This window comes from Ceraceosorus guamensis, assembly GCF_003144195.1.
Source record: "Ceraceosorus guamensis strain MCA 4658 unplaced genomic scaffold IE81scaffold_11, whole genome shotgun sequence".
Lineage (NCBI taxonomy): Eukaryota > Fungi > Basidiomycota > Exobasidiomycetes > Ceraceosorales > Ceraceosoraceae > Ceraceosorus > Ceraceosorus guamensis.
The window spans coordinates 387,418-400,804 of NW_020290006.1; the positions used below are offsets into that span (position 1 = coordinate 387,418).

The 13,387-nt window shown below is 57.7% G+C and overlaps 4 protein-coding genes across 4 annotated transcripts; 1 reads left to right on the forward strand and 3 right to left on the reverse strand.

Moving 5' to 3' along the window:
- Positions 1-797: 797 nt before the first annotated feature.
- Positions 798-5,380, reverse strand: IE81DRAFT_21738 (hypothetical protein). The gene is made up of 4 exons (XM_025511012.1): positions 3,556-5,380; positions 2,251-3,408; positions 1,799-2,137; positions 798-1,692 (listed from the first exon to the last, which is right to left on the reverse strand). The coding sequence occupies exons 1-4, from the start codon at positions 5,005-5,007 to the stop codon at positions 934-936; spliced, it is 3,708 nt and encodes a 1,235-aa protein (XP_025371651.1). The 5' UTR covers positions 5,008-5,380; the 3' UTR covers positions 798-933.
- A 1,707-nt stretch (positions 5,381-7,087) lies between these two features.
- Positions 7,088-8,046, reverse strand: IE81DRAFT_21771 (hypothetical protein). The gene is made up of 3 exons (XM_025511017.1): positions 7,954-8,046; positions 7,373-7,881; positions 7,088-7,288 (listed from the first exon to the last, which is right to left on the reverse strand). Exons 2-3 carry the CDS (start codon positions 7,691-7,693, stop codon positions 7,157-7,159), a joined length of 453 nt encoding a protein of 150 aa, XP_025371652.1. The 5' UTR covers positions 7,694-7,881; positions 7,954-8,046; the 3' UTR covers positions 7,088-7,156.
- Positions 7,432-9,654, reverse strand: IE81DRAFT_21756 (WD40 repeat-like protein). The gene is made up of 7 exons (XM_025511015.1): positions 9,075-9,654; positions 8,813-8,925; positions 8,594-8,741; positions 8,442-8,519; positions 8,164-8,369; positions 7,954-8,099; positions 7,432-7,881 (listed from the first exon to the last, which is right to left on the reverse strand). Exons 1-7 carry the CDS (start codon positions 9,531-9,533, stop codon positions 7,760-7,762), a joined length of 1,272 nt encoding a protein of 423 aa, XP_025371653.1. The 5' UTR covers positions 9,534-9,654; the 3' UTR covers positions 7,432-7,759.
- Positions 9,655-10,086: 432 nt separating this feature from the next.
- Positions 10,087-13,305, forward strand: IE81DRAFT_321388 (hypothetical protein; the record flags this gene model as incomplete). Its single annotated transcript, XM_025513322.1, has 5 exons — positions 10,087-11,187; positions 11,300-11,503; positions 11,582-12,751; positions 12,828-12,956; positions 13,042-13,305. Coding segments are annotated over exons 1-5 (2,646 nt in total), but the record flags the coding sequence as incomplete, so codon positions are not given.
- Positions 13,306-13,387: the final 82 nt, after the last annotated feature.

Consider the following 13,387-nt stretch of genomic DNA (forward strand, 5'->3'; position numbering starts at 1 on the left):
GGGGGGGGGGGGGGGGGGGGGGGGGTGCACGTGTACGATACGATGCGGAGGTGGTACGTGAGGCGCGCGCGCGCCCAGCATCGAAGCAGCCAGCACCGAGCGCCCTCCATTCAAAGCCCGCACGCACGAGCCACAATCACAATCAACGCAAGGCGTGTCTATGGATCCTCGAAGCATATATCGGCACAAGAACTGGCTGCTTGACAAGACGGCAAAGTACAGTAGCAGTAGCGCGTGAGTCAGCAACGGATGCCATATATCGAGGTATGTCCGAGGGAGGGTTCATTCCGCACACACAGTGTGAGAGAGAGAGAGAGAGAGAGAGAGAGAGAGAGAGAAAGGGAGAGAGGGAGAGAGGGAGAGAGGGAGAGCAGCTCCGGCAAAATTCCCAAAAAGTGCTCCCTCTCTCCCCCCCCCCCCCCCCCCCCCCCCCCCCCCTCTCTCTCGTCTGCTCTGCCATTCATTGCGCACACGCGCGCGTAGATCCAAGTCCTGCTGCTGGCGCGTGCTTATGTCGAGCGCGTGCATGGGAAGAGTGCCGCTGTAACACATGCAAGCCCATATGCTGTGATAATAGCCGAACGCATTCCACGAACGAACTCACCTTGCTTGGTCCGGACTCCGAGCGTCGATCGAGCTGCAGCCAGCCAGCCAGCAGCTAGCCAGCCCGCGCGATATACCGTAGAGCCATCGTATATGCTAGCATACGGTACGCCAGCAGCACTCGCGCTCGCTGCATGACCACTCATTCCGGGCTGGAAGCAGCGCAGCAGGCAGCAACCACAATCACATCGCAATGAAGACGTTTGGCAATGGTTACATTTCGCAACGCAAGAAGCAAGTGACGTGTGATGATCCCGACCTCTTGAAAGGGAATCCAGGAGAGGGGGGGGGGGGGCGATAAGCCTCGACTCGAGCAAGTAACAAGTATTCTCAAGTCTCTTGCATGGTGCCTTCGGTAGGAATGACTCCATCGATGTACAACAGGTCCGCCATGGCCAGCTCTGGAAGGCCTCCATTTGCGAATTGCGTGAGCAGACCAGCGGCATGAGATGCCTTGTAGCAAGTCTTGCCACCGATCGCAAGCGCTTCCAGGATGGATTGCAGGCCCGACTTGGCCTCCTCCTCCAAAGCCAGCAGCGCTATTCGCTGCGCCTCTGTTCCCGCCGCCGCCGCCGTCGCCGCCGCTTCACCATTCGTCGTGCTGCTCGATGTCGTTATCGTCGTCGTGGCGCCAGCAAGGGATGTTCTTTGAGCTCGATTGATCTCGCACTGCAATATCCTGCCCGTCGTGGCCCACGCCAGATAGACTTGGGCGTGCAGCCTCCTCAAATCGTACTCGCACCTAATCAGATCCCTCACCACCCTCACCACGTTCGAGCAGGCTTTTCGCACCCTCTCATCGTCCGCAGAAGCTCGGTCCTCTCCATCCGCATCCACCGTCGGTTCTCGGCTCATTCGATGTTCGAACAAGTGGATGATGGCCATCTGCAGATTAGCGTGCGCATAGATTCTCTCCGGCGTCACTTGCTCCGACGTCGCATCGAACGGCGCAAATGTAGACTCGAGCTCGTCGATGCGAGATTGCCACTTGCTGATGGAGGGCATGGCCGAAGGTTGGCGCAAGTAGACCTTTTGACGAGCATTAAACGTCAAGACGTGCTTGTTGAGCACGCAAGCCTTGATCAGCAGCTGGGGCGCGCGGGTATGTGGCGTAGAGAAAGGGGCAAAGCGCGTCCGTTTGAGTCGTCCCTTCTGATGCGCGATCTCATGCCTGTGCGGCGCAAAACACACTCACCGCAAAGTCATCCACATGACCCGTGGAGAATAGGTCCCTCGATCCGAGATTCTGAGTCAAGGGCTCCTTCTTGCCAGCCTCGGCAGCGGCGGCATCGGGTATGTGCGTAGAGACGGCCTTGTCATCCAAAGAGCCCTCGTAGCACCTCAAGGGTCCGCTAGTGCACTGATCGGTAATGTACGCCCACCACAGCGTTTGTCGGCGTTCGTGCAGCGTAACGAGATCCTCTGCCGGTGCTAGAATCCCTCCATCCGCAGGATTCTCTGCCAATCTGCCAGACACCTTGTCCAAACCTGTCACGCACAGACTACGAGTGATGGCGCTGCTCATGAAAAAGGCCTGCAAGACGAGTGGGCAGGAAGGAAGGAGGGAGGCGGGGCGTCAGTGGGACATGAACGAAGGAGGCGGGCGCTTTGCCCCACCGACCGAGACCCCCTTGGCGTTGCACGCACCTCGCTGAAGCGGATATCCGACCAGAGCTCGTAGCACACGATGATGGCCGCATTGATCCACTGCGTAGGGTTGACGCTGTTCTTGAACACGTTCTCCTCCACCTTGGCCACCGCCTGTCCCATATGGTACTGCTTGAAGCTTCTTCCCTTTTCCTCAATCTTTGGTCGTTCGCTCGGATGACGCAAAAACGGGATGCGGCGATCGCCCTCTGGCGGCTTCTCCCCCAGCCTGTCCGAATTGTAGGGCGAGTAGATGCAAGCTGCGGCGCAAATGGCGTGGATCAGAGCGCTAGCTGGTCTCCAAGGCTTTTCAGCCGTCCATTCCCGCGCCCTATCGAATACTTGCTTGTTCACCAGCAGGCGCAGGGGATGATACTTGAAGAACAATTCGCAAAGGTGCGTGATCACGCTCCCATCTGGCAATTCGCGGTCCTGATCCGGCCACAGTTGCTGCGCGGTCGAATCGTTCAACGTCGTCTTTTGAAGGACGATGGGCAGATCGTCTGTCGGTCCAGGACCGTCGATGGGCGATAGAGCTCGATGAAGGGCATCGCTACCTTGAACGGCTCGGTGCGTATCGATGGGTGGTCGCATTTCCGGATACCGCAGTCGCTGTCTTCGAGGCGGTCCGCTGCCTGCTACGGGGGAGAGCATAGCTTCGATGGGCACCGTATTTGTGCCCCATCTTCTACCCAACGCTCTGCCCCCTTCCTCCATCATCGGATCTGGCGTTGGCAATCTGGAAACGTCGTGCGACTCCATCGACCTGCTTTCCGCCATCCTTCTGATCTCTTCTTGCAATCTGGCACTACGCGCCAAGGCATCTTTCAGCTGCCGCTGCAGCAACATCACATCCTCCGATTGGTGGTGCTGCTGCTGCTGATGCTGGTGGTGCTGCTTGGGCGCATCGCTCATCAGATTTCCGGCATCCGTCTCTGCTCTTCGACGTTTGGGACGCGTCAGCTTGAGGGAGCCAGAAGGAATGTCGGAATCGCCGTCGAGCGGAATGGATACGCTAGGTCCACCAACCTCGGTGGGGACCACATCGTCGTACTCGCAAGGTCTGTCTGGCACGGGGCAGGGATGATTGCCGCTAGCCGCGCTCGCAATCGACCTTCGACAAGTTCCACATTGAGGTCTAACGGCGTCGCACTTCATCTGTCGCAGTCGCATTCGAGATCGAGAGGGGGGGGGGGGGGGGGGGGGGGGGGGGGGGTGGCGGGATAGTGTGAGCGGACCTCGGGCTTGCCGAAAAACACGTCGCACCCTCCATACCAAGCTGCTCCCCCTGGCCAACTCTCTCACCTTGCGCTTTCTGCAGCTAAGACACGCCTGATTGCGCTTCAATGTCGTTCCTGACGGTCCGGACATGTCGTGGGCCAAAGCTGCGCTGGTCGCGCTGCTGCTGCTGCCACCACCAAATCCCGTCATGCTCGCCACCTCTTCCATCTTGGGTGTGCTAGCGTTGCCGCTACCTGGGCTCGAAGCTGACTGCTGAACAAAGTATGATGCGGTACGATGAGCAGATGGACTGGAAGTGGTGCGATGTCTCATCGCTTGCTTCTCGCCGTCCCCGGGACGTGGAGAGGAGGAGGACCATTGAGGAGAATATGCGCCCGAACTCGTCGCAGCTCCTGATATGCGCGAGTCGGGACGGTGAAAAGCAAAGTGCGGATGGGCAGCAGCAGCGGCAGCGGCGGCTGCGGCAGCGACATCGGATGCGGAGGAAGGTGTGGCGCCAAGCGATGCAAAGGCTCCATGCGGGTGCGGGTGTGGATGCTGATGCGGTTGCGAGCGCGAATGTGAATTTGAATATCCCTGTTGTAGCTGCGCGTGACTGTAGGTGGGATGAGCGTGCGGATGCGCATGGATCGGGGATGGCGGTGCTGGATTCATGGATGCTTTTCGACTACGAGCGTCAGATGCGGGAGCACCAAGCAGCGAGGAGGATCGCTTGAGCGCTGCACTCGAGGAGACCAGAGGCGGCGCGGCAGTCAATGGTAGCAACGGCGGCACCTGTCGAGACGGGTTAGACTGATTGTGCGAGGATGGAGCGCGCTGCTGCTGGTTGGATGGGGCTGTTCGCGAGAGCAGAGCGGGACCAGTCAGCCCTGTGATGGTGTGCGAATGCAGACCAGGACGAGCAGCGGAATGTGAATGCCGCAGGACGAGGGCTGGTGAGGTCGGACGATTTGCTTGCGAACCAGCTCGAGCTGATCTTTCGTCCGTCGTCGCCGGCGAAGAGCTACTTCCTCTTCCCACCGTTGCAGCAGCCCTGACTTGCCACTCAGACTGCCTTGCCCTCGGGGCTGGCGCGTTGAAATGCAGCGGGGATCTCGCTTCGGATCGTCTGATGCGTCTGTCGCTACGGATGAGAGTATCGCGCCGCGTCGAGGAGTGCTCTGCTCTGCTTGTCAGCGCAGCCAATCGTCTTTGTCGTGAGGAGGGTGTAGTCGTCCCAGCAGACTTGCAAGCGCCCACATTCACATTCACACTGCTGCGCGATGTGGTGAGATTGGTTGGTGTGATGAGAAGGCTCGCGCTCGCAGCAGCAGCTGTCACCGTGGCCTTTGGTCCCACGAAGGAAGAGCAAGAGCCGCTTTGCGGAGAAATAGCGAAAGCCGAATTAGGAGCAGCAGCACGATGAGCTGCTGCTGCTGCTGCTGCAGCTGCAGCTTCTTCGCGTTGCCCATGCTGCTGCTGCTGCTGATCTTCCACCTTCCTCGGCTCTCGTGCCCTACAATTGAACGGCGGCATGATCAAGCAAAGCAGGAAGTAAGTGCCCCCGGGCAATTTCCCCTCAAATCCTTTCCCCGCTTTTCCCCAACCCCGCCGCTGATGCCGGAATCTCCTGCCCTTCGATCGCGATCACGAATCGTGAATGTGGGAAGTCACGAATGCAAGAAGGACCTCCGCCGAGGTGGCGCTAGCCTTTCGTCCTTCGTGTCTCTTCCTTAGCGCGTTCTGGACCCCGCTTCGCTTTTGATTCGTAGTAGTTTCACGACCGTGCTAATCTAGGCAGAAGAAGGCTTTGCAGGTGGGGGGCAGCGGGCCATGTAAGTGTACTTTTTTGCGCGAGGTCTTCCTTTGATCTGCAACTCCAGATTGCCGACGCTTACTCGTTTTCCTTAGCCTGCCCTACGACGGTCCGGTGTCTTGCGCACAAGTCTTTTCTTGATTCGTTTGAGTTGCTCGTGAAAACACGATGGCGAGTCGAGCGTTGCTGAATGGCCATTTGTGACGACATTCACGACGCGATGTGACGCTGCTCCCAATGTCCGGAATGCGGGTGCGGGTACATGAGCCTATCGTCGCTGTCTGGGAGAGGGACGAGCGCGAAAGAAGAGGGAAGGACGGGCGCTCAAAAGCTCTGTGTGTGGCTAAGCGAGATGGTAATCTTACCAGCAGATGGGCAAGGGTTGGCATTCGTTCGTCATTGCTTTGGGCATTCCTCGACTAGGCGCTATATATTGTTCCGCAACTCGTTCGTCAGGCTGGATACGAAGTAAGCCATTTCGCCGGCACAAAGATTGGAGATTGGCCCCATCCATGCCGTCACACACAACGCGATGGACGATGACGTCGGCGATGGCTTTCTCCCTTCTCCCCGGCACAAAGAGAGAGAGAGAGAGAGAGAGAGAGAGAGAGAGAGAGAGAGAGAGAGAGAGAGAGAGAGAGACGAGCCGAGCCGAGCTGAAGCTGGCTAGCGACCGGCCTGCCCGCCGGCCTGCTTTGCCCGACTTCACCCCGAAAGCTCGAGACGTACGCATCAAGCTTTTCAATGAATAATGAATAAATGACATTAATTGCACTTCGATCCAGCGTTCTTCACATCGTTTGCCCTCCACGCAAGATCTACTTTGCCACCCCCCTCCCCCCTTGCAATGGCCGAGCGAAGCATGATCCAAGCTGCAAGGAGGAACAATCTCGTCCAGATCTAGCTTCCATCAACTCGAGTTGGTGCACGGGCTGTAGAGGCGGGCAGGCAGGCAGGCGGGCGCACGGACGGACCGAGGGACGGGCAAGCCAGCTCTCTCCGTGCCTCTAACACGGCGGCTATCTCGAAGGTGGCAAAGCGGACGCGGGTAGAAGATATGGTCCGCTCAACGGACAACAAGTCCTCCGAACGATACGCTTCGCGTTCGCTCGTCCCTGACCAATAGACAAGCGAAGCAATGGGAGAGGTGTGAGAGTGGTGCTTGATTGCGCATATGCGAGCGAGATGCCGTCACTCGAGCATCTTGCATGATTGGCGGAGGGCGGCGCTGAGCGGGGGACGGCGGACCTTTTCTGACGCGCAGCCATCGCTATTCTTGGGATGCCATCTCGGGAGTGCGGTTGAGATTTACCCCGCGCCCCGGTCGAGAGCGAACGGTTCATTGGTCGATCACGATGCGATGCTCAAAAACCTCTGTGCAAAGGTGCCTGCCACGGTGCAAGGGCGCGCGCGTACCATTGGCGGCGGCGGCGGTGGCCTGGCGCTTGGCTTGTCTCAGCAGCGTCATCCCAAGTCCCGTCCCACAAGCACAGTTGTGAGCCTTGCCCATCGAGACAGCTGTCAGAGAAGCGCAACATCTTCGCACACTCTGGCGGGCGTGGCGGGCGGGCGCTTGATGTCTCTGTCGTTTGACAGTGCGAGTCGAGTAACCTTGCCAGCACAAGAGTCAGATTCAGTGCCCCTCCCCGCTCGATTGGAAAACTGCACAAAGCGGCGGAGAATGCCGCTCCATTTTCGGGACGGCGGGGCGAGATTGGGAATCAAAATGTAGACACGAGAGTGACCGGGAAGCGTTCTCAGGCACTGAATAGATTGGCTGCTCGGCCATCTCTCGAACAAGTCGAACCTCAAAAACGACGATCATCCGTTCACGTGCCTGGCTGTTCGCCACGCATCTCGAATCCACGCTCAGCATAAGGCGGGCAATCTGGCAGACAGTCCATGAAAGACACCCGGGCGGAGCGTCGTCACTATTCGGTCAGATCGAGGCGCGAACTTCACTGACCTGGTGGAGTTTGCTGGAGGAGCGCGCATACACGTCTATCGGAGCAGACGACAGTGTCAAATCTTAAGCGATTGGAAGTCTGCCTTGCCTGCCTGCATCTCTACGCGTGGCCATCTCACCTTAGCCACATCTGGCCCTGGCGAAACGACAGAAACGGAAGATTGCCGAGCCCAACGCGCTTCGGGAGCGCAGTGTAATATGGAGCTTCGGCGGCATGATCGATGGGGCATCTTCTCCCTTCGAGGTGTGGCGCAGCCGCATTGCCTACAGTCTTTTGTGACAGGGTGACGTGGGCAAGCTGCGCAGTCGGGGAGGAGGAAGAGGAGGAGGCGGCCGACTACGCCGAGTGCCAAGGGGCACGGCCCACCACAGTGGCAGCACATCGTGCCAAATCTCAATCCAGTGCGCGTCATGATCCTGTGCAGAGATCGCCGTCGCATCAAACTCGGGTCTCCGAAGAATCTTTGGGCCCCACTCCGCTCATGATGAAACCGGATTGGGGCATCTCATTGTTCCAGCTGTGAATCGTTGAGAGCGCAGCAGACGACCGCTTTGTTGTGCCCATTGTACTGCCGCACAGTCTCTCCGCTCGCCAATTCCCATAATCTGGCTACATGATCCGAAGAGGCTGCATCGAAAATCGTTTCCTTTCTGTAAGCCAGCGTGAGCAGAGCATCAATCACGCCGTCAGAGGACTCACCAGTGACGAGATAGGCGCTATCTGCACTGAAAGCCGCGTCCCACACCCATCTTTGATGCCCCACGAGCGTCTTTTCCAGCGCGAATTCGTACCTCGAAGTGCTCCATATCTTGACAGTGGTATCTGCTGAGCAGGTTGCCAAGTACCTGTCATGCGCGATGCGTGAGCGGGAGAGCAAGCGAGTGGTCATGTCAACGTCGAGGCACTCACCTCACGTCTGGGCTCAGTAAACACCTGGTCAAGTACTTGTCGTGCGCTCTGAACTTGGTGACTGGCTGCAGATCTGTAAAGTCTCCCCCTGGCGTGTTGGGCGTGTTGCCATTGCTGCCATCGTCCCCTCCCAGCTGCGCCGCGCTGCTCGGATCTGCGGTGTTTGCAGATGTTCCGGACTGTATGCGCCAGACATAGACGTTTCCCTGCGTCGTGAGGCATACCAAAGCTCTTCAGATGTATGAAAAGCATCATCGTGGCCCGACGTCCGTACCTACTTTGTTGTTGCCTGCTACGAGACAAGAGCCATCAGATGCTATAGTGACCGACCGAATGGGGACCTCTTCTTCCGGCACCTGCTCAGCCCAATTTTCGCAATCTTCAGTACAAAGCCAACGTCGTCCACTTGCGCATCAAGGGGCTACCTCACCAATTCGTGACTGCAGCCATTCTCGCCCAGATCCCACACTTTGACGCTGCCTGCCTGATCGCAGCTGACAAGCTCCCCTTGATTCGGATGGATGACCACATCGTTCACCGGGGCATGATGATCGTACACTCGTTGTGGTCGAGAAGTCCTACGGGCGCAACGAGTGTCAGTAAGATCAGGGGAGATGGTGCGCACACCACGCGCATCTGACGGCCTCACCTCGTATCCCAAATCTTCAACGTGCCATCCTCTGAGCCCGTCACTAGCCACTTTGCATCGCAGTGCCATGCCAAAGAGGTCACATTTCCCGCATGGCCGTCAAAGGTCGCGACCTGACAACGCAGCAGCGGAGCACGTCAGCAATGGCCGACCTTTCAGTGACTCGACGTGACCTCCCAGGCTGGGCAGCGGCCCCACACCACACCCGCGCAAACTGACGCTTTGCGCTCTTCGCATTCCTCCTCGCGCGTGCGACGCTCACCGGATTGCTTCCCGCATTCAAGCCAGCATTGCCGCTACCACCCGTAGCAGCCGCGCCAGCTCCTCCGCCCGCTCCAGCGCTGCTACCGCCAGGCGCACCGATCGCACAGTCGTAGAGCCTGACGTGCTGATTTGCCGCAACAGCCAAGAACCTCTTGTCGGGGGATATGGCCAGCTTGTTGATCTGAGAATCTGGATGCTGAACGATTTTGGAGCACATTCCGCTCCACGCTTCCCAAAAACGAATCGTGTGGTCGTAGCCTGCGGTACAGAGGACGACGGAGAGGGCGTCTTGAGTCGCTGCTGCTGCTGCTGCTGCCGCGGCCGCTGCTTGCGCTTCGACTGCTGCGGAAGAGGATGATGATGGACCGCCAAGCTGAGAAGGAGACATGCGTGCGCCAGAGACGGGAACGTGGGATGGTGCTCTTGTTGCACCCGCGGGCGCTCTGGAAGTCGCCATGATCGCGACCAAAGCGCTCGGTCGCGGTGATCTTCGTGATGTATGCTTGGGTTTGCGCGCTCCCTTGTCACCTCTGATGTAGCAAAGCTCAAGTTTCTTTCCTGAAGCAGTCGCAGTCACGAGTGCGGATTGGTGATGGCGGGTGGTGGTAGGCTACTTGCGACTCTTCTGCCTCTCCACATACGTGTTCGCTGATGCAGGCGTGGCATGCGCGCGTCGGAATCACGAATGTCTTTGAATCGTTAACTCTTGACTCTGACTACCAGTACTAGTCGAGAGTACGCGTGACTCTGACTCTTGACTCTGAAGCAGCAGATTGGGGCTTTGGATTCCGAATTTTGAATTTGGAATCGTGAATGTTGTGAATGTTGAATTGAATGCGAATCGTGAATCTTGAATCTTGAGACTCGAGGGAAAGTCAAGTGCACTTCCGGTCACGTGGATGCGCGCATGTGGTGTGCATGCGCCCTCGAAAGATCAGATCTTGAAGCAAGTATCGCGCATTCGTGATTTGCCTGCTTGCACACAGCCTTGAGGGTTTGCGCGCCAGGTACACACACTACTGCGTGGTCTTCACTCGTCAACCCACACTCACACTCACACTCACACTCACACCCACACTCACACCCACACTCACACCCACACCCACACTCACACCCACACCCACACTCACACCCACACCCACACGCCCACTCACTCTCACAATACCCAAGACTCATGTTATGAGTGATCAAGACATGCGCATTCGACCAGCCGGCCGGCCAGCTGTATCAAGATGATCGCACACTCAAGCGACAGGTGTCCGCTTAGCCTGCGTCTGGTGGACATCGATGCCAGGAACTGTGGAGCGCGAGACCTGGAGCAGTCGCTGACCCGCGATCAGATTCCCTTCACCACGGCTCATAGCCGAGGTATTTGGGAATGGCTAGACCCCCAACATCTTCGTGCTTCACTCACCCCAACCTCTGCAGGTGGGGATGTAGATCACACAACTTCTGCCACACTGGCCGGCAAGAGCTCCAACACCAGCTCCAGCTCTCTTTTGCTGCAGTCTTCAGCTAGCGTCGCAACAAAGACGTCCACAACAGCTCATCCTTCCCCTTTACCCTCTCTGCCTACCTCGTCTTCATCCTCCACCTCCATCTCCGGTTCTGTCTCTGCCTCTGCCGACGGCGGCGCATCTGCTGGGCGGAAAAGACAGAGGGCTGAAGGCAGTGATGCTCATCTGCTGGATGCGCAGTCTACCCCTCACAAGACGAGGTCATCTCCGGCATCGATGAGCAGCCAGTCTAATACGTATGTCGACAACATCGGCACGCAACTCTTGGGCGACGTTCAAGGCAAACATTGCCCGCAATACCTCGTCGTCGAGCTTGCAGAGGGCGGGCAGGCTTTGCTCGACGCTTGGCTGCAAGATGATGGACTGAAAGGAAAGCTCAAAAGTTTGAGATGCTGTTTGGTGGAGCGCAAGCGCAAGGGCAATGAGAACGATCTGCACCGTCTCATCACCGACTTCGTCAATCAGCTCGCAGACGTTTGCGCTCGACCGCTCGATGCGGACGCCGAGGCCAAGGCCGAAAGCGCCGGCTGGCCATCAGCTGCTCGAATGCTACTCTGCCAGCGTCGCGCAGTAGCGCAAGGAGACGACGGCGTGGTGAGTGTCGCCTCCGTTTGCTACAGCGTAATGCTGCGCTGGCACATCCACGTCCATATCCACGCGCTCAAGCTCGAGCACATGCTTTCGTTTCCCGCCTGCCTGCGCACAGACCCTTTGCGAGCGTAGTTTGACATCTGATGATGAGCGAGCGGAGAATTTGTTGCGACCCGACATCACCTTTGGCGATGCGGATGTGTCTGCGATTCCCAAACCTCGTAGACGGTGGAGCGACATCACCGCAGTCATAGAGGTCAAGTTGCAGCGCAATAAAGATGGCCGAGCCCACATTATGCAGCAAATTCTTTGCTATTCGGTGAGTCATGCCGCACGGGCCTCCAAGCCCCGCTCGATGTTCACCCTTGTCCGCTAATCAAGCACCTCTCCTCTCTAGCGCAACCTCCTTTGCGACCATCCAGTGGCCCGGTGGGTTCATGGGGTGACGTGGTGTGGCGATCTAGTGAGGCTTTGGCAGGTTGAGGCGAATGGGTACGCCGTCAGCCGCGCCTACTCAATCCACAGCGAGGCAGACGTTGCAGAGATCGCAAAGATCATGCTACTGTGCATGCATCCCCATGTCCTGCCATCCTGGGATCCAAGGCGAACAGGCAGCATTCAGCGCAGTCCATCTGGATGCATTGGTCTACACCAAGACGAGGCAAAAAGGGTAAAAGTCTTCATCAGACCGGCGCTCGTAGGTTCGCGCACCGTCTTGTTCTGCTTCGACCGCTCTGCTGTGGACGTCAAGAAGTCGAGCCTGGTCGACAACGAGCGCCAAGCGCTCTCTGCAAGCGGGAGCACTCTCTTTGTCAAGGCGACTTGGCGCACTGCTCGCCTATATAGTCGCGAGACGAACATTCTGCAACGCATTCAGGCAGGGAAGCGCTTGCTGCGAGAGAACCAAAATGGGATGTGGAAGGATATAGTTGCCCCGCTCCCGTTTGGGATGGTGCAAGAGGCCGGATGGGAGACGCAGATTCGCCGCGGCACGACTCTGAGATTGGACATTTCAGCCTTCTGCCAACCATTTGGCCAGTCCATCTCTCCTCTGACCGCAGAGGTCGATTTAGCGCAAGTATTTGGCCAATTTTGCAGGCAACTTGCAGCGTATGCAGAAATCGGTGTGCATTACCGCGACCTCAACGCCGGTAATGTGCTCATGCTCCCTCGCACACAGCAAAGCTGCGCCCGCCTGGTGCTCGCGGACCATGGCAATGCTCGATTTGGGGTCAGTCTTCTAGCACTTGCCCCGAGTCACTCGGAGGATGAAGAGGGCTGGCTACAGATCGCCGACGACGACGCTCGCTCAGCAAACAGCCGCTTTCTCCCTGTCTCGGCGCACGATGGCGCGCGATACGTCTCAGAGCATAAGGACATGGTCGCCGAGTATTCTGCGAGCGAAAAGTCTTTGATGGGCGCCTCGACTGACGAAGAGAGAGCTGACTTGGAGGCCGATCTTGAGGCAATTGGCAAGAAAGTTGCGCGTCTTCGCAAGAGCGCATATCTCTGTCTTCACAGGTACACTGATGACTTGGAGTCTCTGCTGTATCTTCACTTGAACACGGTGAGTCCTGAACCCGGTACTCCGAGGAATGATGGAGCAAAGCTCAACGGCGGTATCCGCCTCGAAACACGGCTAGTTATCCTCAAAATGCCCAAAACCGCGACTCAACCTAGCGAAGTCAGAGTTGCCGACGCTCGCGGAGCGGATCCACAAGCATTTAGACAAGGCGACGAAAAAGACACACTGGGATCTCTCTTGGCGAAGTGTAAGTTGACTAGGTCGACGTGTCTCAAGGCGTGGAGAGTGACACTGAGCGTTTGTGCATGTTACATGCCTCCTTGTCCTGCAAGCTCACCAGGGACTTGCATTCGGCGTCAATCACAACAGCGGCATGGGCTGATACTATTTACAGGGTGCATGGCGCTATAAGGCGAGGCCAACGTGCCATGCAGACAATCTTGTCGGATCACTTCGACAAGGAGATTGCTCTGGTGCCGCACGGCTCCAAGCAGCCCAGGGGAGTCTCGCAGCTGCCGGTCCAGGATGTCGAGCGCGAATGTTTTCGAGAAGTCGCTCAGCTTTTCGAAATGTTTTTGGAGGACCATCACGGGAAAGTGAGTTACTTGTTCTCTTGTGTCTGAGTCATGCCTCTCTTTGCTTGCCCGCCCTGTGCCATGATGACCGAGCCTTGCCCCC